This window comes from Chiloscyllium plagiosum, unplaced genomic scaffold (genome assembly GCF_037043375.1).
Source record: "Chiloscyllium plagiosum isolate Xiang-an unplaced genomic scaffold, Cpla_swu_hap1 HiC_scaffold_10, whole genome shotgun sequence".
Lineage (NCBI taxonomy): Eukaryota > Metazoa > Chordata > Chondrichthyes > Orectolobiformes > Hemiscylliidae > Chiloscyllium > Chiloscyllium plagiosum.
This window is the reverse complement of record NW_028270148.1, coordinates 21,146,104-21,170,778: the sequence shown is the minus strand read 5'-3', so window position 1 is coordinate 21,170,778 and position 24,675 is coordinate 21,146,104. Positions and strand designations below refer to the sequence as shown.

Below are 24,675 nucleotides of genomic sequence, written 5' to 3'. Positions count from 1 at the left end.
CATGCAAGAGCAGTACCACACACTAGTCAAGCAACAACCTGACACACTCATTCTCATGGAACCATACTTTATAATGTCCCACACAGTATGACCCCTGGGAGTATTTTGTCCCACCAGATGTGGACAGTGTTCTACAGTGAGGAGGAAGTTGACTGGGAGTCTTTGACAGCTACTCTACACCAGAAAAGAGGGGCTTTTAGCAGGCACAAAGGGAGCAAATCTACGGAGGCCCTAGTGAAGCAGAGAAAGTGCAGGGAGGTAATACACTGAGTTAAATGGTCATGGAACAAGGCTTCTGTGCCAGGGCTTGACCGGTCCACCTGCTTTTCTTTCTTTTCCTTTTTTTAAAAAAGAAAACTTTTACTTACATACATGTTTCTGTTTATTTACCACTGGCGGTATCAGGCGGGCCCTGCACGGACTTCGAGGTAGCGAGTGAGCTCCTACATACTTTCTGGGGTGAGAGCATGGAACCTGCCATCAAAATCTGCAGCGTGGTGGGCCCAGCAACGAAAGATGGCACCTGAGGACTGGCAATTTAGTTGTTGGTTGGGTCTGGCGCTAGTGGCAGAAAGGCATCACAGTGACAGTGACGAGGTGGGCGCAGTGTCAAGAGAAGTGACTCTGATGTTGAAGGGTCTGGTGCAGGTGGCGACAAGACAGTGGAGTAGAGATGGCAACACAGGCATCATTGATATGCTGGCTCAGGACTGATAGACTAAGCTATATTGAGTCATACAGCGTGGAAACAGACCCTTTGGTTCAAATCAGTCCAGGCTAAACTGGTCCCACCTGCCTGCTCCTGGCCCATATCCCTACAAACCTCTCATTCACGTATCTATCCAAATTTCTTTTAAACGCTATAATTGTAACCACGTCAACCACTTTCTCAGGGAGTTCTGTGATCCACCCTCTTTTAAATAAAATTGCCTTGTCTTTTTTTTTTAAAAATCTCTCCCCACTAACCTTAAAAATGTACCCTCTAGGCTTGAAATTTCTCATGCACTGGAAAAGACAACTACCATTAACTCCATCTATATCACTCATTTTATAACCTTCTGTCAACCCCCCCATGCTCCAGTGAACCCCCCCATGCTCCAGCCTTTATAACTCAAACCTTCCATAGCTGGCAACTTCCGGGTAAATCTCTTCTGAAACCTCTCCAACTTGATAATATCCTTCCTATAACTGGGTGACCAGAACTGTACACAGTATTCCAGAAAAGGCCTCAATGTCCTGGACAACCTCAAAATGACTTCCCAACTCTTACACTCAAAGGACTGAGCAATGAAGGCAAGCATACCAAACCTTTTTTTTAAATCACCTTGTCTATATATGAGGAGAAAGTGAGGTCTGCAGATGCTGGAGATCAGAGCTGAAAATGTGTTGCTGGAACAGCGCAGCAGGTCAGGCAGCATCCAGGGAACAGGAAAATCGACGTTCCTGAAGAAGGGCTTATGCCCGAAATGTCGATTCTCCTGTTCCCTGGATGCTGCCTGACCTGCTGCGCTGTTTCAACAACACATTTTCTTGTCTATATATGACACATACTTCAAAGAATTATGTACCTGCACTCCTTAGCTCCTCTGTTCTACAACACTACCCAACACCCGACCTTAATTGTATGAACCCTACCCTTGTTTGTTGTACCAAAATGCAATACCTCACATTTATCCAGACTGAACTCCATCTGCCATTTTTCAGCCCATTGACCCATTTGATCAAGATCCCTTTGTAATCTTAGAAAACCTTCATGGTCTACAATGTCATCAATTTTGGCGTCATCCGCAAACTTACTAATCACGCCTTTGATATTCTCATCGACATCGCTTATACAAATGATAAACAAGAGGGGATCCGGAACCGATCCCTGTGGAACACCACTGGTCACAGGTCTCCAGTCTGAAATACAACACTCCACCATTATTCTGTCTCCTGCTTTTAAGATAATAATATATCCAATTGGCAAGCACACCCTGAATCCCATGTAACCTACCTTTACTATTTAGTCTACCATGCACACCTTGTCAAAGGCTTTACCAAAATCCAAATAAACGTTTGCTGCTCTGCCAATCTTTTAGGTAACTTCCTCAAAAAACGCAAACCAAGTTTGTGAGATGCTGTTTTCCTTGCACAAAACCATGCTGACTATCCCTAATCAATTTTTGCCTCTCTAAATGTCTGTAAATACTCTTTTATAATCACCTCCAATTTGCCCACAACGTTTTTTTTTCTTACTCTTAAAACTATTTAAAATGGTACCAGATTGTGGCATCAGGCAAAAAAAAAAAATCACTATTTCCTGTTTTGCTCACTGTAAAATGCACGTGACAATAAAATTATTCATTAAGAAAGCAATTAGAAGAGCAGAGAGGGGTCATAAGAAAACACAAGCAAAATTATGCAGAATCCCAAGCTATTCTGTAAGTCATTGTCTGCAATGACTCGCTAATGACTGATTGTCCACCTAGAAAATTGCATGTCTCTGGTCATGCGTCCTGTGTGTCCTTGCATGGCTGATGAGCCCAATCCTGGAGCTGACAGACTACAAATTTGGCAGGTGTTTCCAGGAAGTGGAATTGGACCTTTGGCCTTCAAATCACTGGCATTCCTTTCTCTGGTTCCTTTTCAGTACTTTCTCTTGCCAGGTGTTCTCAAAGAATTGTATCCAATCAAACTGGAGCTTCTTCCAAGTTAGTTTCATATCCAAGAGGGTCTCCCACTCATTGACATTTATGTTGTACTTCTGAGGGAAACCCGCAGGGAGTCTTTGTAGCCCTTCCTTTTTCCTCCTCTTGTTACAGTATCTTCCTTGAGTTGGCTGAAAAAGATTTGGAACGCAGTTGTGACATGTGACCAACCCAGGGGCTCTAACCCAAAATTTTAATTCGAGTTGAGTTGGTTGAGTCCAAAAGAACTGTCAGAGTGAGTTTGCAGCAAATCGCAAGGGGACCAGAATGGGAAAGCTTATTTGACCAAATCCTCACCAATCTACTTACTGCAGATGTATCCATCATTGACAGCACTGACGGGAGTGACCACTGCAGTCCTTACGGAGACAAAATCCTGTTTTACATTGAAGATTAGCAGTGATGATGCACAAACAACTGATCTAGCAACTGAGAGATGCAGTAGGCCATCAGTAGCAGCACAATTGGACTCAACCACAAGCTGTAATCTTCTGGCCTGATATCTTCCACTCTACCATGACCATCAACCCGGAGATCAACTTTGGTTAAAAAAAAGTACTGAAGGTTCTTCCACAAACAGCACCAGGAATACCTAAAAAATGAGGGGTCAATCTGGTCAAGCTACAAGATTACTGAGTGCCAAACAGCAGAAGCAGCAAGTGACAGATAGAGCAAAACAATCCCACAATTAACAGATCCTATTAAAGGCCTGCAGTCCTGTTACATCCAGTTGTAACTAAAGGGAGGATGCATTTTCATAAATATTCCCAATCTCAATGATGGAGGAACCAACACCAGTTCAAAAATCAAAATTGAAGCACTTGCATCCATCTTCAGCCAGAACTATCAAATGAAAGATGCATTTTGACTTCCTCCTGAAGTCTCCTGCGTCACAGTTGCCAGTCTTCAACTAAGACGATCCACTCCATTTGATATTAAGAAAGCACTGGAAACTGCAAAGGCTATGAACCCTGACAACATTTCAGCAATATTATTGAAGACTTGTCCTTCAGAACTTGCTGTGCCTCTAACCAAGCTACAGTACATGCACCTATAAGAGTATGTAAAATAGCCCAGATGTGTCCTGTATACAGAAAGTAAACTAATCCAATCAGGTCAGTTACTAATCTATTCTTGAATATCAGTAATGAAAAGTGTCATTGACAGTGCAGTCAAGCAGTACTTGCTCGAAAATACCTACTCAATAACACTTAGCTTTCTATTCCATCAGTTCCTGACATTTTTGGTACAATTCAGCATATTTCAGCTGAACACTGAAGGTAAGACAGGGAAGTGGGCAGGGGATGGTGTCTATTGTGACTCCTCACTGTTGGAGTCAAACCTATGACAAAAGATGATTGCTGTTGTTGTTGAAATCACCTCAGTCCAAGAACAATACTTCAGGAGTTCCTCAGGGCATTCAACAGTAGATCAAAGTTTAGGAATTCTGTAACAAGGAACTCAATTCAGGTTTCCTAAAATCCTGTCCACTATTTAGAAAGTTGAAAAGTCACATGGCATCAGGTTATAGTCCAACAGGTTTATTTGAAAATACAAGCTTTTGGAGGGCTGCTCCTTCATCAGGTAGCTAGTGGGGCGGGATACATAATCTTATAACTAAAAGATCAAAAGGTGGGGGTGGGGGAAGGTTGGAGAAGTAAATGTTCTTGCAAATCAGGGATAGTACGGTCAAGAGGAATAGACACAGTGGCCAGGATTGAGAGCCCCAAAGACTTTAGTGAGTGTCTGGGTGAAGAGATTTTGGAGAGGAAAGGAAAAAACCCAGTTGTCTGCATAAGAACCAATGGTGTAGGTGGAAAGAGGTACTTTTGAGGTAATGCGAGCAGCTAGGGGCTAAAATTATAAAGCAGAACCAAAAAGATAAAAATCTTCAGATTATTACCTGAGCAAAGAGCAAATTAGCACAGGGTCAGCAAAATTTAAAACAAAAAGCAAGTGGCTCAAAGATTGTTACAGGAGAAATGTGTTTGAAGTCATGGGACACTGGCAATAGTACTGGGGAAGGAGGGACCTGTTCCAAAGGGATAGACTCCATTTGAATCATGCTGGAATCAAGACTTCTGGAAAATAACATAACTAGGACAGCGAACAGAGCTTTAAACCTCGAGATTTCAGCTGTATGAGAAAGGTTAAAGGTTAAAGGTTATCCAGCAGTTTCCAGAACAAGCAGGACAGACTCTAACCTTCTTTAAAAAAAAATTTAAGAAAAAAGGTTTTTGAATATAACAAACACAAAACAATTCAAAACAATACAAAGAAACTCAAATTACATAAATAAACAATAACTAGTAACGAAACAAAAACATGTGTAATGATAATACAGATCAACGAAACATAGCAAAAGCCCACAGTAATAGGTGACTTTGTCCCCACTTTGGGGCAGATATATTGGGATTCCAATATATTGCCTCTGCCAGCAGTTCAATCACCAAGAAAAAAAAAGCAATGGTGATAAGGGCAGCCCTGTCAACTGCCCTTAAGGATATTGAAATTGCTTGACTGCACACCATTGACGAGGACCCGTGGCAAGAAGGTCACTATACAAAACCTTTACCCTTCTGATAAAGCCCTCACCCAAGCCAAACTGCTTTAAAGTATAAAAAAAGATATGGCCACTCGAACCAGTCAAATGCCTTCTCCGCATCTAAAGAGATCACTAATCCCTGTGCCGATCATTGTTGACATACTTTGATCATATTGGGTAACCTCCCGACATTATTCAATGACCTGTGACCTTTTATAAAACACGTTTGATCCTCAATGATGGAGGGCAGCACAGTTTCTCATCTTAGTGCAAGAGCCTTAGATAGGATTTTAAAGTAGACATTCAAGAGTGAGATGGGCCTATAAGAAGCACAGTACTCCATGGCCGTCCCTATTTTACAAGAGAGAAGTTTGCCTCTCAAATATGGTGAGGGATGGCCACGGCTATGTGAATCCTTAAACATCCTAAGTATCGGTGCTGATAGTATACTTATAAATTCCTTATGAAACTCACAGGGAAGTCCATCAGGACCAAGTGCCATTCCATTCTGAAGCTGCCTCACAGCCTTCTGAACCTCTTGCACCGACAACGGGCTTGAAGGAGAGACTCTTGTTCAGGAGTTGCTCCCAAAAGGTCCAAATTCTTTTTTAAAAAAAGGAGATTATATCCTAACCCGCCCATCCTCAACTTACAGGTTGGTACAGTTCGGAGTAAAATTTCCGAAATGACACATTAATCCTTTTAGAATCATGGGTCAAATTTCCAGTATCCACTCTGATCGAGGTAATAGCTTGAGGAGCACTGCTTGGCAAGAAATGCTAAGTAATTGCCCGGCTTATCCTCATGCTCAAACAGCCGTTGTTTTGCAAATGTAAGCTCCCCCTTAGCTGTCTGAGGGAGCATGAAGTTTAGTGTGGACCAAAGTGCTGTGACCCTCTGCAGTTTAGCCAATGAAGGCCTATCAAAGTATGTCTTTTCAGCTGCCATCAGAGGTGTCTCGAGCAAGCGTTGCTGCTCAGCCTTCCACTGTTTCTTACTAGCAGAACAGGAAATAACTAACCCCCTATCATAGGCTTTAACAGTTTTCCAGAGAATGTATGAGTTCCAGAAAATTCATGGCCAAGCCTGAATTAATGTCTAAAAAAAAACTTCTGAATTCAGTAGACAAGAATTCAGTAAACTTGCTATTCCAAGGATTCTGGGTAATCCAAGATGGAGGACAGGAAAAATTTCTGTCTGGAACAGCTGCTCCTTTTTTGAGATATTTTATGTGCTGGAGATCATTTCCTTGAATTCCAGGAGCAACAATTACTGTTTTATATGCTGATGCATTGTTTTGGAACTTTGGAACAAAAATGTCAAAACAATGACAGTTTTAAAAGGGAGAAGCACAGACAAAGGAAGCACATGGTGAGGTCAGTGCAGGAGAGAGAGAAAGAAACAGACACTGCCTTTGCTGTTTGAATTCACGTATCGCTGGACATCGGAGTGCATCTGGGAAAATTAACAAAGTGAAATTCACAACTGATTTTGGAGGAACTGTTGGCTGAAGTTCACAGCACAGAAGCAGATAAGTGTATTGTTGCTTTAAGTGTGACCTACAGAAAGTCTGCAGTAGTGATCTTTCTTGATTATATGTTTTTTGAGATATGTCTCTTGATTAAACTAAAAATATAAGCCATAACTATTAATTTAACCTGGGGCATTGTTTGTAGGGGAATAAGACTGGGCGGCACGGTGGCACAGTGGTTAGGACTGCTGCCTCACAGCGCCAGAGACCCGGGTTCAATTCCCGCCTCAGGCGACTGACTGTGTGGAGTTTGCACGTTCTCCCCGTGTCTGCGTGGGTTTCCTCCGGTTTCCTCCCACAGTCCAAAGATGTGCAGGGTCAGGTGAATTGGCCATACTAAATTGCCCGTAGTGTTAGGTAAGGGGTAAATGTAGGGGTATGGGTGGGTTTCGCTTCGGCCGGCCGGTGTGGACTTGTTGGGCCGAAGGGCCTGTTTCCACACTGTAATCTAATCTAATGACGGAGTTATTTTCGGGGTCTATAGATTGAGAAGAAGCAAAAAGGGCCTTTAGTAGAGTGAAATGTGCGGGTTGTCAGATGTGGGAAATCAGAGAGTTTAAGGATTACAGCGGATTACATCTGCAATAAATGCTGTTGGTTACGAATCTTATCAGATCGAATGGATCGGTTGGAGAGACAGAAGCAATGAGAAATTTGCAACAACAACAGTATGTGATGGATGGCAGTTATAGGAATGGGGGAAAAAGTCTCAGATACAGTCACATAGATGGGTTAACTCCAGGAAAGGTAAGAGAGGTTGGCAACTAGTGTAGGAGTCTTTTGTGGCTAAACCCATTTCAAACAAGTATTCTGTTTTGAAAAATATAGCGGGCGCGGGGGGGGTGGGGGGGGCTGGTGAAAGAGATGGATTCTCAGGGGAACGTAGCACGAACAGCCAAGTCTCTGGTATGGAGACTGGCTCTAATGCAATGAGGGGTAAGTCGGGTTCCAAGAGATCAATCGTGTTTGGGGATTCTCTAGTCCGAGGGACAGTCAGCCGTTTCTGTGGCCAGCAGCAAAAAATCAGAATGGTGTGTTGCTTCCCTGGTGCCAGGATCAAGGATGTTTCAGAAAGGGCGCAGAATGTTCTCATGGGGGAAGGGGGACCAGCAAGAGGTCATTATCCACATTGGAACCAACGACATAGGAAGGGAAAAGGTTGAGATTCTGAAGGGAGATTAAAGGGAGTTAGGCAGGAATTTAAAAAGGAGGTCCTTGAGAGTAGTAATATCTGGATTATTCCCGGTGTGACAAGCCAGTGAGGGCAGGAATAGGAGGATACAGCAGATGAATGCATGGCTGAGGAGCTGGTGTATGGAAGGAGGAGTCACATTTTTGGAACATTTGAATCTCTTTCAGGGTAGAAGTGACAAGGAGGACAGATTGCACCTAAATTGGAAGGGACTAATATACTGGCAGGGAAATTTGCTGGACCTGCTCGGGAGGATTTCAACTAGTAAGGTGGAGGGATGCAACCTAGGGAGATAATGAGGAAAGTGATCAATCTGAGACTGGTACAGTTGAGAACAGAAACGGGTCAAACAGTCAGGGCAGGCAGGGACAAGGTAGGACTAATAAATTAAACTGCATTTATTTCAATGCAAGGGGCCTAACAGGGAAGGCAGATGAACTCAGGGCACGGTTAGGAACATGGGACTGGGATATCATAACAATTACAGAAACATGGCTCTGGGATGTGCAGGACTGGCAGCTTAATGTTTCAGGATACAAATGCTACAGGAAAGTTAGAAAGGGAGGCAAGAGAGGAGAGGGAGTGGCATTTTTGATAAGGGATAGCATTACAGCTGTGCTGAGGGAGGATATTCCTGGAAATACATCCAGGGAAATTATTTGGGTGGAACTGAGGAATAAGAAAGGGATGATCACCTTATTGGGATTGTATTATAGACCCCCTAATAGTCACAGGGAAATTGAGAAATAAACTTGTAAGGAGATCTCAGCTATCTGTAAGAATAATAGGGTGGTTATGGTAGGGGATTTTAACTTTCCAAACATAGACTGGAACGGTCATAGAGTTAAGGGTTTAGATGGAGAGGAATTTGTTAAGTGTGTACAAGAAAATTTTCTGATTCAGTATGTGGATGTACCTACTAGAGAAGGTGCAAAACGTGACGTACTCTTGGGAAATAAGGCAGGGCAGGTGACTGAGGTGTCACTGGGGGAGCACTTTGGGGCCAGTGACCATAATTCTATTTGTTTTAAAATAGTGATGGAAAAGGACCAGATCTAAAAGTTGAAGTTCTAAATTGGAGAAAGGCCAATTTTGACGGTGTTAGGCAAAAACTTTCGAAAGTGAATTGAGACATGCTGCGAAAATGGGAAAATGGGTGGCTGGAAAATGGGAAGCCTTCAGAAATGAGATAACGAGAATCCAGAGAAAGTATATTCATGTTAGGGTGAAAGGAAAGGCTTGTAGATATAGGGAATGCTGGATGACTAAAGAAATTGAGGGATTGGTTAAGAAAAAGAAGGAAGCATATGTAAGGATAGATCGAGAGAATCCTTAGAAGAAGTATAATCCTACTGCCTTTATACTTAAGAGGGAAATCAGGAGGGCAAAAAGTGGACATGAGATATTTTTGGCAAATAGAATTAAGGAGAATCCAAAGGGATTTTACAAATACGGTAAGGACAAAAGGGTAACTAGGGAGAAAATAGGGCCCCTCAACGGTCAGCAAGGCGGCCTTTGTGTGGAGCCGAAGAAAACGGGGGAAGATACTAAACGAGTATTTTGCATCAGTATTTACTGTGGAAAAGGATATGGAAGATATAGACTGTAGGGAAATAGATGGTGACACCTTGCAAAATATCCAAATTACAGAGGAGGAAGTGCTGGATGTCTTTAAATGCATAAAGGTGGATAAATCGCCAGGACCTGATCAGGTGTACCCTAGAACTCAGTGGGAAGCGAGAGAAGTGATTGCTGGGCCTCTTGCTGAGATATTTGTATCATCGATCGTCACAGGTGAGGTGCCGGAAGACTGGAGGTTGGCTAACGTGGTGCCACTGTTTAAGAAGGGTGGTAAGGACAAGCCAGAGAACTATAGACCTGTGACCCTGACATCGTGGTGGGCAAGTTGTTGGACAGAATCCTGAGGGACAGGATGTGCATCTATTTGGAAAGGCAAGGACTGATTAGGGATAGTCAACATGGCTTTGTTGATGGGAAATCATGTCTCACAAACTTGATTGAGTTTTTTGAGGACGTAACAAAGAGGATTGATGAGGGCAGAGCGGTAGATGTGACCTATATGGACTTCAGTTAGGCGTACGACAAGGTTCCACATGGGAGATTGATTAGCAAGGTTAGATCTCACAGAATACAGGGAGAACTAGCCATTTGGATACCGAACTGGCTCAAAAGGTAGAAGACAGAGGGTGGTGGTGGAAGGTAGTTTTTCAGACAGGAGGCCTGTGACCAGTGGAGTGCCACAAGGATCGGTGATGTGTCCTCTACTTTTTGTCCTTTACACCAAAATTGGAGGTGTAGTGGACAGCGAAGAGGGTTACCTCAGATTACAACAGAATCTTGACCAGATGGGCCAATGGGCAGAGAAGTGGCAGATGGAGTTTAATTCAGATAAATGCGAGGTGCTGCATTTTGGGAAAGCAATTCTTAGCAGGACTTATACACTTAATGGTAAGGTCCTAGGGAGTGTTGCTGAACAAAGAGACCTTGGAGTACAGATTCATAGCTCCTTGAAAGTGGAGTCGCAGGTAGATAGGATAGTGAAGGTGGCGTTTGATATATTTTCCTTTATTGGTCAAAGTATTGAGTACAGGAGTTGGGAGGTCATGTTGCGGCTGTGTAGGACATTGGTTAGGCCACTGTTGAAATACTGCGTGCAATTCTGGTCTCCTTCCTATCAGAAAGATGTTGTGAAACCTGAAAGGGTTCAGAAAAGTTTGACAAGGATGTTGCCAGGGTTGGAGGATTTGAGCTACAGGGAGAGGCTGAACAGGCTGAGGCTGTTTTCCCTGGAGTTTCGGAGGCTGGGGGTTGACCTTATAGAGGTATACTAAATTATGAGGGGCATGGATAGGATAAATAGACAAAGTCTTTTCCCTGGGGTCGGGGAGTCCAGAACCAGAGGGCATAGGTTTAGGGTGAGAGGGGAAAGATATAAAAGAGACCTAAGAGGCAACTTTTTCACGCAGAGGGTGGTACGTGTATGGAATGAGCTGCCAGAGGAAGTAGTGGAGGCTGGTACAATTGCAACATTTAAGAGGCATTTGGATGGGCATCTGAATAGGAGGGGTTTGGAGGGATATGGGCCGCGTGCTGGCAGGTGGGACTAGATTGGGTTGGGATATCTGGTCGGCATGGACAGGTTGGACCAAAGGGTCTGCTTCCATGCTGTACATCTCTATGACTCAAGGATGAACAAAGTTAAAAATCACAACCTCAGGTTTTAGTCAAACAGGTTTATTTGGAGACACTAGCTTTTGAGATGCTGCCTCTTCATCAGGAAGGGCGCCTGCCCGAAATGTAGATTTTCCTGCTCCTCGGATGCTGCCTGGCTTGCTGTGCTTTTCCAGCATCACTCTAATCCTGATTTTTAAACTTTGTCCACGCCAGTCCAACATCGACACCTGCAAATCTTAAGGATAAAAGGATCCAATCACCAATGCCTCGAACCTACCATAGTATCTTCACTCTTGACCATTAGATATGCTGCAGCGTGATTAGAAAGTGATATTGCCAATTGTACATGACACCACCAAGCCCAAATGCACTGCAGGAGTCAAAAAGAGATCAATTCATTTGCGTGGATTCCAGAAAAACGTAAAATTCCTGCCAGTAGGGTGAAAGCGCCTCCAAACATCTACCTGTCCAGTTCAACACACAAATCCCTTAATTGCTTAGATTGTGATGATATTGGAAGGCCTTTGGGCAATCTGTCCACCACAGAATCTATCATATTAGACAATTAAAATGTCCCCCTACGACAATCTGCTGAGATGTGAGGCTAACCAGTCTAGAAAATACATCTATCAAGAACTTGAGGGGGTGGGCCGAGGCACAATTAACATAAGACTCAGTATTCCTCCCCATGTATCAAAGCTTTAAGGATTACAAATCTTCTGTGTCTTTAATACACTCTAACAACTTAAATGGTGGATTCTTCCTTACCAGAATAGCCACTCCCCTGGTCCTAGTATTAAAAGATGAGAAATAAACCTGGTCATACCCATTCTGTTGAAGTTTCAGATGCTCTGCATCATCTAGGTGTGTTTCGCGCAATAGGATAACATCCACACTTTCTCCTTTAAGACTGGAAAGTACCTTCTTCCTCTTGACCGGCAAGTGACTCCCTTTAATGTTCCAGGTATAATACTTGAACACATCCTTAGCCATAACCTTCAGTAGCACCATTTAGACTCCAGAGAGGAAGAACTAACTACAAATCACTGACCTTCAGCACAAGAAAGTCCACAAAACAAAAACTACAAACTAAAATAGCTACAACCAACAAACCTACAAAACTTGCAAAAACTATCAAAAAACAAAAAAGCACCAAAGGCACTGGTTAGAGGAATTTACCCCCATTCAAAGGGGGTATCTAGAAGTTAGTTTAAAGTAAATACGTCACCCATCTTTTGGTATAATTTAACTTAGAAATTAAAAGGTAAATACTCTATTCATTCCGAGCATAATTTAACACAACTTATTACTAATGAAAGGACACTCCTCCAAGTCTTCTCTAAAGAGGGACAAACCCGAACAACTCTCTTGTCTGTGCCTATTCAATCGTCTGGCTTAAGTCAGCGTGTCCACAAAGTTCCTTGCTTTCTCTGGCGAGTCAAATAAACATACAGATCCATTATAATTAATCTGAAGCACTGCTGGATATCTTAGAGAATACTGCATCCCAAACTCTCTCAATCTCTTCTTGATGCCATTGTAGGACTTCCTTTTCCAGATCACTGCTGCTGAAAAGTCTTGAAAGAATATGACCCTGGAGCCCTGACACACCAATGGCCTTGGATCCTTCCTTTGGGCTCTGGATGCTTCCATGACTGTTTGTCTTTTGTAATGATGGAACTGTACCAGGACAGGGAGGGGGTGCTGGACCATTCTTGGCCTTCGTGCCACGACCTGATCTCTCTCAATCTTCATCCTTCCCTTTTCAGCCTCCAAATTAAGGAATTCGGGAGCCACTTCTCAAAAATTTCCATTGGATGCTCACCTTCCATCCCCTCTGGCATGCCAATGACACGGAGGTTCTTTCTTCTGTGCCTATTCTCAAGATCATCCAGCAGATCCAGCAAACCACAGACCTATGTTTCCAGGGCTTCACTCAGTCTCTGGGATGAACCAGCTTCTGCCTCCACCTGTGTGGTCTGGCCCTGAGCTCATCAGTCCTTTTCCCTGGGTCATGCAGCATAGCAGAGACCAGGGACAGCTTTTTCTCTATCTTCTCTTCAATCTGCTTTCCCAGAACCTCGCAAGATTTGGCAAGCTCCTCAACCAGTGCCTGGTGAGTAAGCAAGATGGCCACCTCGGTGGGTTGAGACGTGGCCCCAGTCCTGGGCAAAATTCCTCCTTTCTTTGGCATTCTCCCGCAGCAAAAACGAAGGTATGTGAAATTTTCAGGTTCTGTAGCTCTTTTACTGTTTTTTTTTACTCACAGTAACATAGGTGGGATGGGTTCTACCTCTGTCGATGTTGTGGCAGCAAATGCGATCCTCCTAGGTCACTGCCATCTTGGATCCCCAGAATCTAACTAAGCACAGCAGATAAGGGGACAACTATGAGAAGGGGGAGAGTCACAACACAGAACTGAAGGTGTTGTACTTAAATGCATGCAATACATGAAACAAGGTAAACGATCTTAAAGTGCAGGCTGAAATTGGCAAGTACATATTGTCGGTATCAGAGACACAGCTACAAGGGGATCAGAGTTGGAAACTAAATCTCCAAAGGATACACCATCCTATCAAAAGGAAAGGCAGGTGGACAGAGGGTGCAGGGTTGCCTTGTCAATATTGAAATGAAATTAAGTTGATAGCCAGTGACAGAGTCAGAAAGTGTATAATCTGTGTGGGTAGAGTAGGGGGACCACAAAGGGAAAAAAAAAGACCCTGAAGGGAGCTGTGTACAGACTATCTGGCTATAGTCAGGATGAGTGGCAGAAAATAAATCAGGAATCAGAAAAAGCTTGTAAAAAAGGCACTAAAACAATAATCATTGGGGACTTCAATATTCTGGTAGTTTGGGAAAATGAGGTTGGAAGTGGTTCAAAAGAAAAAGGAACATATGACATTTCTACAAGATGTTTTGTTTTGGAGCAACTTGTGCTACAGCCTACCAGGGAACAGGCAATTCTGGATTTGAGAATATGTAATGAGGCAGATTGGAACAGGGGAGCTTAAGGTGAAGGAACCCTTTGGGGGTCATGACCATAAGATGATCTCAGTCTGCAGTTTGAGATTGAAACTGGAACTTAGACATATTGATATAGTTACGGTTATTCAATTTTAATAAAGACATGAGGGAAAAGCTGCCCAGAGCATATTGCAATGGGATCCTAGCAGGGATGACAGCAGTGGCAGAAGTTTCTGGGGTAATTTGGGAGGCGCAGCAGAAATTCATCCCAAGGAAGAACAAAAATACTCTTGGAAGTACATGGTAAAATAGGACTGAGTCAGCACAGTTTTGTCAAGAAGCGGTCATGCCTAATAAAACTGTTTTAATTCTTTGAGGAAGGTAACAAGCAACTTACACAAAGTGAATGTGATCTATTTGGATTTCCAGAAGATCTCTGACAAAGTGCTGCACAGAAGGCTGCTAAGAAAGAGCCTATCGTGTTTGGGTATAAGGTACGGGCATGTAGAGTTTATGCTCGAAACGTCGATACTCCCTGCTCCTTGGATGCTGTCTGACCAGCTGTGCTTTTCTAGCACCATACTCTCGACTTTGATCTCCAGCATCTGCAGTCCTCACTTTCTCCCAGATGAATACAGGATTGGCAGAAAGCAGAGCGAGTAGGGATAAAAGGATCTTTTTCAGGATTGCAGCTGGTGACTAACTGAGTTCACTGGGATGTGTGTTGGGATCACAACTATTCATGTCATATTTTATATATATCCACTGGAGGAAGGAATTGAGGGCATTGTTGCGAGGTTTACAGATGACAAAGATAGATGTTGGGACAGGTAGGGATGAGGAATTGGAGAGGTTGCAGAAGGATTTGGACAAGCTAGCAGAATGGGAAAAGAAGTGGCAGATGGAATACAACGTGGGAAAATCTGAGGTTATGCACATTGATAGCAAGAATAGATGTATAGACTCTTTTCTAAATGGGGAAAGTCTTTGGAAATCTGAGACACAATGGGATTTTGGAGTCCAAGTTCAGGATTCTCTCAAGATTAACATGCAGGTTCAGTTTGTGGTTAGTAAGGCAAATAAGAGGGCTAGAATACAAGATCAGATTTACACTGCTGAAGCCGTATAAGGCTCTGATAATACAGCATTTGGAATATCAAGAGCAGTTTTGGGCCCCGTATATAACAAAGGATGAACTGACATTGGAGAAGGCTCATAGGAGGTTTACAAGAATGATCCTGAGGATGAAGGCTTGTCATATGAGGAATGGTTGAGGTCTGCAGGTTTGTGCTCAATGGAATTTATTAGGATAAGATGGGAATCTATCAAAATTAATCCATCACAGATTTAAAAATGCACTGACCTTGTACCTTGCAAAATAAATTGCAACAAACTTTACCATGCTTGACATGCAGAATTATTTAATTACAGTTTGAAAGTACCAGCTCAAATTCTTTTCATAAACTACCAAAAGATTCAGACAACCTTATTTCTTCCTCTTAATACCCTAAGATCGATTGGCTTCCTCAACTCTCTCAGTTCCGGGAAATACAACAGGCAATACCTTGCAAAATAATTCCGAGTGGACTATGGCTCACAATACCACTGTGCTATCATGAACCATGACTCTTAAAAAATCTGGCCCAAATCCATAAAAATTACCGAGGACTAGGACATGCCTAATCCCCAGTGGAGCCAACCTGGTCAGGAATGCAGACCATGGCCTTGAGATCCAAACCAGTGCACACAATGAATAGGCCTGAGCGAAAATCATCAACTCAGGATGGAGACAAGAATCCATCAAGATACCGCCACTTTTATTTTTAAAAAACAATAAAAACCTTACATCATCTTGACATGGGAAATTCAGGCCAATGTCTTTCCTGGTTATATTTCTGGTGCCAGCTCAAATTACCAGATTTCTTAAATTCAATTTCACTTCTTAATTTGATCTCTCATCCACTACCCTACAGTATCCAGCACACTAGACTGTGGGAAAGCGAGTAGGTTTATTGAATTATATCCTCTTATGCTGGTCAGTAACAAAATTGTAAAGCCATCTCTCTCTTTATGTAAATTTCCTTAATCAAGATGTGGGGAACCACATATCACCAAAGATATAAGAATTTAGGCCAGATTGGTTTTGAATGCCACTAATTAGTACTGACATATTGATATGCGTTACTGTTAAACTGAGTTTATGAAATTGGTATATAATGTAATGAAGCGGAAGTCGAGCCCACCCCCGAAAACTACAACCGAAATACCCAGGGAGGCATGACTCATCTCGTAATCTGTTAAAAGTTCGACAAGTGGTATAACCCAACTCTCACCCCCAAATTCATCATAAAGGAGTGGTTAAGTAAAACAAAATCCTTTCACTCACTCTATGATCAACAAATAACAATTTAGATTAACACTGAATAAATCAACAGAACCACTAACAAACCGAATAATTCCCCTCTAACTACTAACTATTCCCAAATAATGCAAAATTATAATGGTATGCTGTTTGAATAAATACAATTACAACTTGTATAACAAAACAGTAGAACTTAGTCTCTTAAAATCATAGCTGTGTTTTCTGGAAGTTCCATGCCCCCTCCATTGATCTTCTTTCAGGAACACTTCCTCCTTCGAATTCTTGCATCAGGTATGCCCTACTCTGTTGAATTCTGGATTCAGGAATATTAGCTAAGAGTGCTGCTGTACTCTTTAGTCAGATGATGGTTACTCAGAGCTGAGCGCGCTAATCTCTTCAGATTCTCCGCTGATTTTCAAATGCTGTTTTGTTTCATACCCTTGATGACCTATTAATTTCTTTACAAATGGGTTGGTTCTAGTTTGTCAAAGTTATTAGACTTAATTTTTTTTTTTAAAGATTAGATTCTCTACAGTGTGGAAACAGGCCCTTTGGCCCAACAAGTCCACACCGACCCTCTGAAGAGTAACCCACCCAGTCCCATTTTCTTCTGACTAATGCACCTAACACTATGGACAATCTAGCATGGCCAATTCACCTGGCCTGCACATCTTTGGACTGTGGAAGGAAACCGGAGTACCCAGAGGAAACCCACGTAGACAAGGGGAGAATGTGCAAACTCCACACAGACAGTTACCCGAGGCCAGAATCGAACCTGGGACCTTGGGTGCTGTGAGGCAGCAGTGCTGACCACTGAGCCACTGTGCCCCCTAAATTTAATTGGGCCTTGGTCTCCAAGTGTCTGATTTAAATTAATTGGCTAAATTTAAAAACCTGTTGTCTTGGTAAAAATGCTGCCTTGCCTGCTAACAGTAGTCTTTTCATATAAATGTTTCAATTCAAACACAGGCAAGCTGCTGCCTATAGATACCCATTTTTATAATTGCTATGCACAAAACAACCCATCTTTTAAAGAGACTGTGCACTCTTTCCTCCCCCACTATCATTTTACAAACATCAATTTCTAACACCCTATCTTCCAATACACAAATACGTTACCCAACTTCACAACACCAGGCAAGTCATTGACTCCCTGCTTTAGGCACACCTGTACCAAGTATCTGTGTCTAAACATAGCAAAAGCTATTTTTTTGCACTCTGGCTGACCATCCATGGTAGTAAGCCATTGCTAGTAAGGTTGCTCCTTTTGTCCTCAAAAACGCAGGAAGAGGTTTTCAGCAGTTCACCTTTCAATGAAAACTAAATCAATTCCTATTCTATTTACAAAGATGAACATATTCAACAATTCCTTAAAATGACAGTGTAAAGTACTTTATCATCAAGTGCGCAAACTTGCTGACTTTTTTTTAAAAACACAAATTGACCATGTTAAAATTCACCCCCAACCTTTGTGCCACAATTTCTAATCAGAGAGGAAAAAGACAGCATCAACAGCTATGCAACAATTTGTATTTATATAGTATTTCAATAAGGTATATATACAGGCAAAAGGCAGATAACATTCCAAAGAGAAAGGTTTGGACTGTTAGGAACCTCAGCATTATAACCAGTTTAAGAGATGTGCAGTGTTTTCATGATTAATCATAATCTATAAAAAACATTAAATTTGCAAAGACTTCATCAAGATATAACTTTGAAAGTATTTCATTGCATGATAATTCGAAACAAGTACTATGTGACTTTGTAGTCTAAAATTATTTCAAACTTACCACGAATAAATCTGCCTTTGGATCACGGAAATCTTGTATTCAGTACTGTAACAATCTGTTCATTTTTGCCAAGCTAATTCAAATACACCTTTCTCACCAGCTTGCTATAGAGAATGTTTTGTTCCTGTATAGATTCTCATGTCTCCCTTTTCCAGACACGATCTCACATTGTCATTAAATGTTCTTCCTTCTGTCACTGCCTCTTACTACTACCCATAAAATAAACAGCCATGATAAAAATTGAGAAGAACGACTTTCTAATTTGGAGTACGATAAAAACATTGCAAATCAAGAAACTGTTACTCAGCATTATGCTATTAAAGTAAGCGCACCTGCCGGACAATTTTATTGTAAAGAGATAATTTTAAATTGAGCATGCAATTGCTTAAGGAATAATGAAGCAGAGAGTATCCATGAACCAATACTTCCATGTCAAAAGAGAAGTGCATTGAAGTCCTTTAGGGTTCGATATGAAAGACACTTTCTTATACAAGAATAACTGGATTTGGATGCAGCAGAACATTTGAGATTTGCAGTTCAAAACTTATAAAGTGTAGTAACAGCAAAACAGAGCAGCAGACTTCAGAAATACATAGCCAAGTAAAATGGGCAGAAATATGGCATGCAATTTTTTATACCAAGTGTGAAGTTATGTACACTGAAAGGAAACAATAAGCACAATCCAAACTGTACTATTTTATGTGCTACAAGATCACAGTAACTCAAGAATACATTCACAACTCTTAGAAGTGGAAAGGAAGTCAGTTCAGAAAGATCCAGCTTTGCAAACGGGGCAGTAAACTGAATGCAAACAATACAGTCACCGTAAACCTTAAATCTTTCTTTAGACTTCAGCTGGATAATTCCATACAATGCTGAACACTACACTTTGAGGATGTCAAGGTCTCAGCTGATGGAGCAGTTTTACTGGGATGATACCATGATTTTAATTATGTGGCAAAATTAGACAAGCTGGGGCTGTACTCCTTATAGATTGGAGAAAGTTAAAGGAAGACTTCAAATGTACGTGGAGTTCAGACAGAACCTGCTGCTCCTGGTAAGTGAGCCAGATGTCATATCATCACATTTGGAATTTACAAAGACCCGGGAAAAGCTGAGGAATGGAGACAGTTGGACAGCTCTTCAAAGAAATGCAGCAAATGATGTTTTCTGACTACAAATTTAAATGTTAGAATTTTTGGAATGGTGTGTATTAAGAAGATGCAGAAATCAAAGTATTACAAAAAATTGGTCACTATGAATAAAGGAAAATGTTGGGGCAAGATAACAGTTCAAACAAGGAAGAGAAAGCGGGACAAGTTTAAAATGCAGCAAGTGTTCAAGCCTGCATTTTTAAAATATATTTAAAGTCATACAGCACAGAAACAGACTGTTCAGTTCAACTGTGCTGACCAGACATCTCCATCTGACCCAGTCCCATATACCAGCATTTGGCCCACATCTCTGAACCCTTCCTATTCATATACCCACCCAAACGCCTTTTAAATACTGTAACTGCCTCCACCATTTCCTCTTTCCCCTCTCTCTTTAAACCTATGCCATCTAGTATTGGAATATACCACCCGACATCTTTTCTATAGAAGAGTGACCAGAATTGTACACATTATTCTAAAAGTAGCCTCACCAATGTCTTATACAGCAGCAACATGACGTTGCAACTCTTACACTTAATGCATTGACCAATGAAGGCAAACTTATCAAACATCACCCTGTCTACCTGTGATTCCACTTTCAAGGAACTATGCACCCGTACCCCCTCAGCAATACTCCCCAGGGCCCTACTATTGACTGCATAATGTCTTACCCTGGTTTGCCTCACCAAAATGCAACACCTCTCATTCATCTAAAATTAACTCCATTTGCCACTCCTCGGCCCATTGGCCCATTTGATCAAGGTCTCATTGCACTCAGATAATCCTCTTATTGTCCACTATGCCACCTATATTGATGACATCTGAAAACTTACTAACCATGCCTCCTATATTTACATCCAAATCATTCATATAAATAATGAAAGGCAGTGGACCACTGATCCTTGTTGCTGACCGCTGGTCATAGGCTTCCAGTCCAAATAAACAACCTTCTACGACAAACCCTTCTTCTACCTTTCAACCAATTTTTTTATGCAATTGGCCAACTCCCCCAGATCGCGTGATCATCTTACTAACCAGTTTACCATTCAGAATTTGTCAAACGCTTTGCTGAAGTCCATACAGACAACATCTACCACTCTGCCTTCATTTTCTTTGTCACCTCTTCAAAAGACTAAATCAAGTCAGTGAGACATAATTTCCCACACACAAAGCAATGTTGACTATCCTTAATCAGTCCTTGTCTTTCTAAATGCATATAATTCCTGTCCCTCAGAATGCCCTCCAACAACTTACCACTGAAGTTTAGCTCACTGGTCTAGAATTCCCTGTCTTTTCTTTAGTATACCATTATTTATCTCCAGTTTTCAATCACTTCACCAGTGGATTGTCAATAATATGCATATCTCAGCAAGCGGCCCAGCAACGTCTTCCCTAGCTTCCCACAAAGCTCTGGGAAGAACCTGATCATGAGCCCTGAAGATTTATCTACTTTATGTATTTTAAGATCTCTAGCACCTCCACTTCTGCAATATTAACCCTTTTCAAGACATTACTATTTATTTCAGAGTTCCTTAGCTTCCATGCCCTTCTCCACAGTAGAGACTGACACGAAATATTTGTTTAGTATCTTACCTATTTCCTGTGGTTCCCCACATAGTTGGCTACATTGATGTTTAAGGGGCTCTATTCTCTCACTAGTTACTCTTTTGCACTTAAAGAATCTCTTTGAATTCCCCTTGAAATATTTGGTAAATAGAGTTATGCCCCATTTTAGTCCTCCTGATTTCCCTCTTAAGTATACTCTTACTGCCCTTATACTCCTAAGGATACACTTAATCTCAACTGTCCCTACTGATCACGTGCCTTTTTCTTGATAAAAGGCTCAATTTCACTAGTCATCCAACATTCCCTACACCTACCAGCTTTGCTGTTCACACTAACAGGAACGTATTGTCTCTGAATTCTCAATATCTCATTCTTAAACTCTTGCAGCTCCCCAACTATCCCTTTGCCTGCGAATAGCCTCCCCCAATCAACTTTTGAACGTTCTTGTCTAATATGTTCAAAACTGGACTTACTCCAATTTAGAACTTTAACTTTTACATCAAGTCTATCCTTTTCCATCACTATTTTAAGTGGTCACTTACCCCCACTGTGCTTTCCCACTGACACTTGAGTCACTTGCTCTGCTTTATTTTGCAACAGAAGTTCAAGTATTGCTCCTCCTTCAAGAGGCACTTCATATATTGAAGGAGGAAGTTTTCTTGCACACAATTAAATTTACAAACAGACTGAGGCTGTCAATGTTAAGGGTTTGGCTGGGGAGTAAAGTTAAAATCCCCTATCATTACAACCTTTTTTTTTGATATCTGAGATCTCCTGACATATTTGTTTCTGAATTTCCTGCTGGCTACTGGGGGACCTATAATACAATCCCAAGAAGGTGAACTTGAAAGGGTTCAGAAAAGATTCACAAGCATGTTGTCAGGGTTGGAGGATTTGAACTACAGGGAGAGATTGAGTAGGCTGAGGGGTGACCTCATAGAAGTTTATAAAACCACGCCATTGACTACGGACATACTGCAGCATACTGCAGCGGTAGGCGAAATAGTGAAGGCCTTGGGGACTGAGGTGGAGATGGATCTGGTATCTTCTTGGCTTTGTTAATTCACTTTCATTAGATGCGCACACACAAAAGGCTTTTCAATCTCCTCACTTTTTGTGCAAGAAATAACATTCTATTAGGGTGGGTATTGGAAAACTCCCCTGGGGCTGGCAGGCTGGTGTAAGTTAGTCATGAAGCATATCCCCTTGGACTTCCTTACGAGTATGGTGCACCATAAAACTGAGAATTCCTATAAGATGTGACAGTCCTTTTTGGACTACCGGTGTACAGATTTGTCCGCCATACTAATAAGAGCCTTTATACAGCTTTGGCAATTCTATGTAATGAATCTGGTATCCAGACAGGAGGAACTATGAAGACGTGAATATGTAAAAACATATGTGCTCGATGATCGAGGGCTATTGCTTTGTTTCAGTGAGCTGTTTTATGGTTATTATTGTTAAGATTTGCCTTTTTTTAGTTTAGTGACTAGTTGCTATGTAATCAGTGGGTTTGTTTTTTAACATTGGTTTGAATTGTTTGGTTTTCTATTGTGAGATTCATAAGAAAAAAATTCATTTTTAAAAATAAAAATATATTTTAAAGAGAAAGGTAAAATATATAATGCAGAAATATAATTAGAAAAATAAGGTAACCATGCATAGAAGTATTATTAAACCTGGAACAGTATATTGATATAAGCAGCTGTATAAAAATAATCAGACAGCATACTATCGCATATCAAACTGTGAGCACAGCTTGTATTTTTAAAAATCCCTATCATTTGCTGTACTTAGATTAATCTAAATTAAATGGAACCAGAGTTATAGATATTGCTTTACATGGGATCAAGTGAATCAAATTTAAATGGTGCGAATTATAAAATTTGCTAAATCAATCTGATATGTTATAATTGACTCTGGTTGTAATTATTTTAAGAATTAAAACTGCAGCTTGTTATAAAAAAAAAACCACGAGGGACATGAACAGCATGAAAGACAAGGTCGTTATCCCAGGACAGTGGAGTCAAAACTAGAGGGAATAGGTTAAAGGTGAGTTGCACCCACATAACTTCACTGGATGATCTCCCAGGAGTATCCTCCCTGTGGACAACCATAATGCTCTCCCGAACTAAAAGCACCATTCCCCCTCTCTTGCTTCTCTTCCTATCCTTCCTATAGGATCTACATCCAACATTAAGCTACCAGTCCTGTCCATCCAGGCCATGTTTTGGTAGTAGCTATGATACCCCAGTCCTAAGTTTCCAACCATGCCCTAAGTTGATCTGCCTTACCGGTCATGTCTCTTGCATTGAAGTAAATGCAGTTTAATTTGTCAGTCTTGCCTCAGTCTCTGCCAAGCTTGTCTGCCTTGATCCTCTCATGTACTCTACGTGCCTCCATCTTTTCGTGCTATCGCTTTGGTTCCTCCTCCACCCAACTCCGCAACTAGCTTAAAGTCTGAGCAGCTCTAGCAAACCTCCCCGACAGGATATTGGTCCCTTGCAATTACAGATTTCAAGACCAGGCTTAACAGTCATAAAACAGTACAACAAACATTGTCTTTGCCTGCAGATTGAGACAATAATTGTAAACATTATTTCAAGTGCAACTAGAAGAACAATCAAGTTGGAAACATGCTGCAATCACTACCTCATTCTCACTTAAATCCAATTATTCTACGTATTACAGTAATTGCTCAATAAATAGTGAATAAATTCAAGACTTCTCATTGCTCAGATCTGGTGAGTGAATAAATACAAAAACACAAATTTCTCACTTAGAAAATAATTCATAGGACACAACATGCATTCTTTACTCTTACCGTGTCAATCATTCTACGAGCTTCCTCCTCTTCTGCATTTGAATTTTCAAGTTCGATGGTGTATGTTCCTTTATCACTCTGATCATCTTCATTTTCCTTTGTGGCCAATGGAGAAAGTTTTGCCTGTTGTTCGAAATGCTGACTTTGATTCTGTCTGTGTCCAGTACTACCAGAACTTCGTAACTGCATAGTTTGGGCAGATATTAAAGGAACTGATGGTTCATTAGATTTTTGTTTCTGTAAATGTTTCGGTTGATGAAGCTCATGTACACTGTGAGGTGATTTAGTATGAGGGGAACTTGGCTGATGTGTTGAAGGATTTGTCTTTGAATCAACTATGCCACCTTTTAACCTGTCTGGCTTCACAGGTGGAAAAGGATGAAGACCTTCTTGGGGTACAGCTGGTGAACTTTGTGTAAAAGAATAGGATCGTCGCTTGCGTGGATGATCGTCATCAAAGAATTCAATCATAAAGGCAGTCCTACTCATTGAAGGAACCTCACGGACCTTTTCTGAAGTTGCAATCTTCTGATGATGAAGCCTCTGTTGTTCTGCACGATACATCCTCAATTGATCTTCGAGGGCAGCGTGTTTATGAGCACACCTTTGGCCATTTCCATTTTCTGTATCACTTTGCGTTCCATCATCATGTTTACTCCCTAAACAAGAAATCAAACATTAAATTTTAACTTCTAAAAGCTCAAAAATAGTTGCTTGTGTTTTATGTTGAGTGGAAGAAAAGAATGCAAGACGACATTTAGAAACTTCTCACTGCCAAATTTGGTAGTGCTTCAGAAATGATGACAAACAATACTAACACAATTCAAACAATAAACGTTTTAAGATGTGAACAATGACTCTG

The 24,675-nt window shown here is 41.4% G+C and overlaps 1 protein-coding gene across 13 annotated transcripts in view; it reads right to left on the bottom strand.

Annotated features, from left to right (window-relative positions):
* The window catches only part of cep170aa (centrosomal protein 170Aa), a 168,710-nt gene that overhangs the window by 71,973 nt on the left and 72,062 nt on the right, over positions 1–24,675 (bottom strand). For all 13 annotated transcript variants that reach the window (XM_087991188.1, XM_087991194.1, XM_087991193.1 and 10 more), the window contains one exon: positions 23,814–24,472. In XM_087991188.1, coding sequence (XP_087847314.1) covers positions 23,814–24,472 — 659 coding nt within the window. The remainder of the gene's footprint in view (positions 1–23,813; positions 24,473–24,675) is intronic.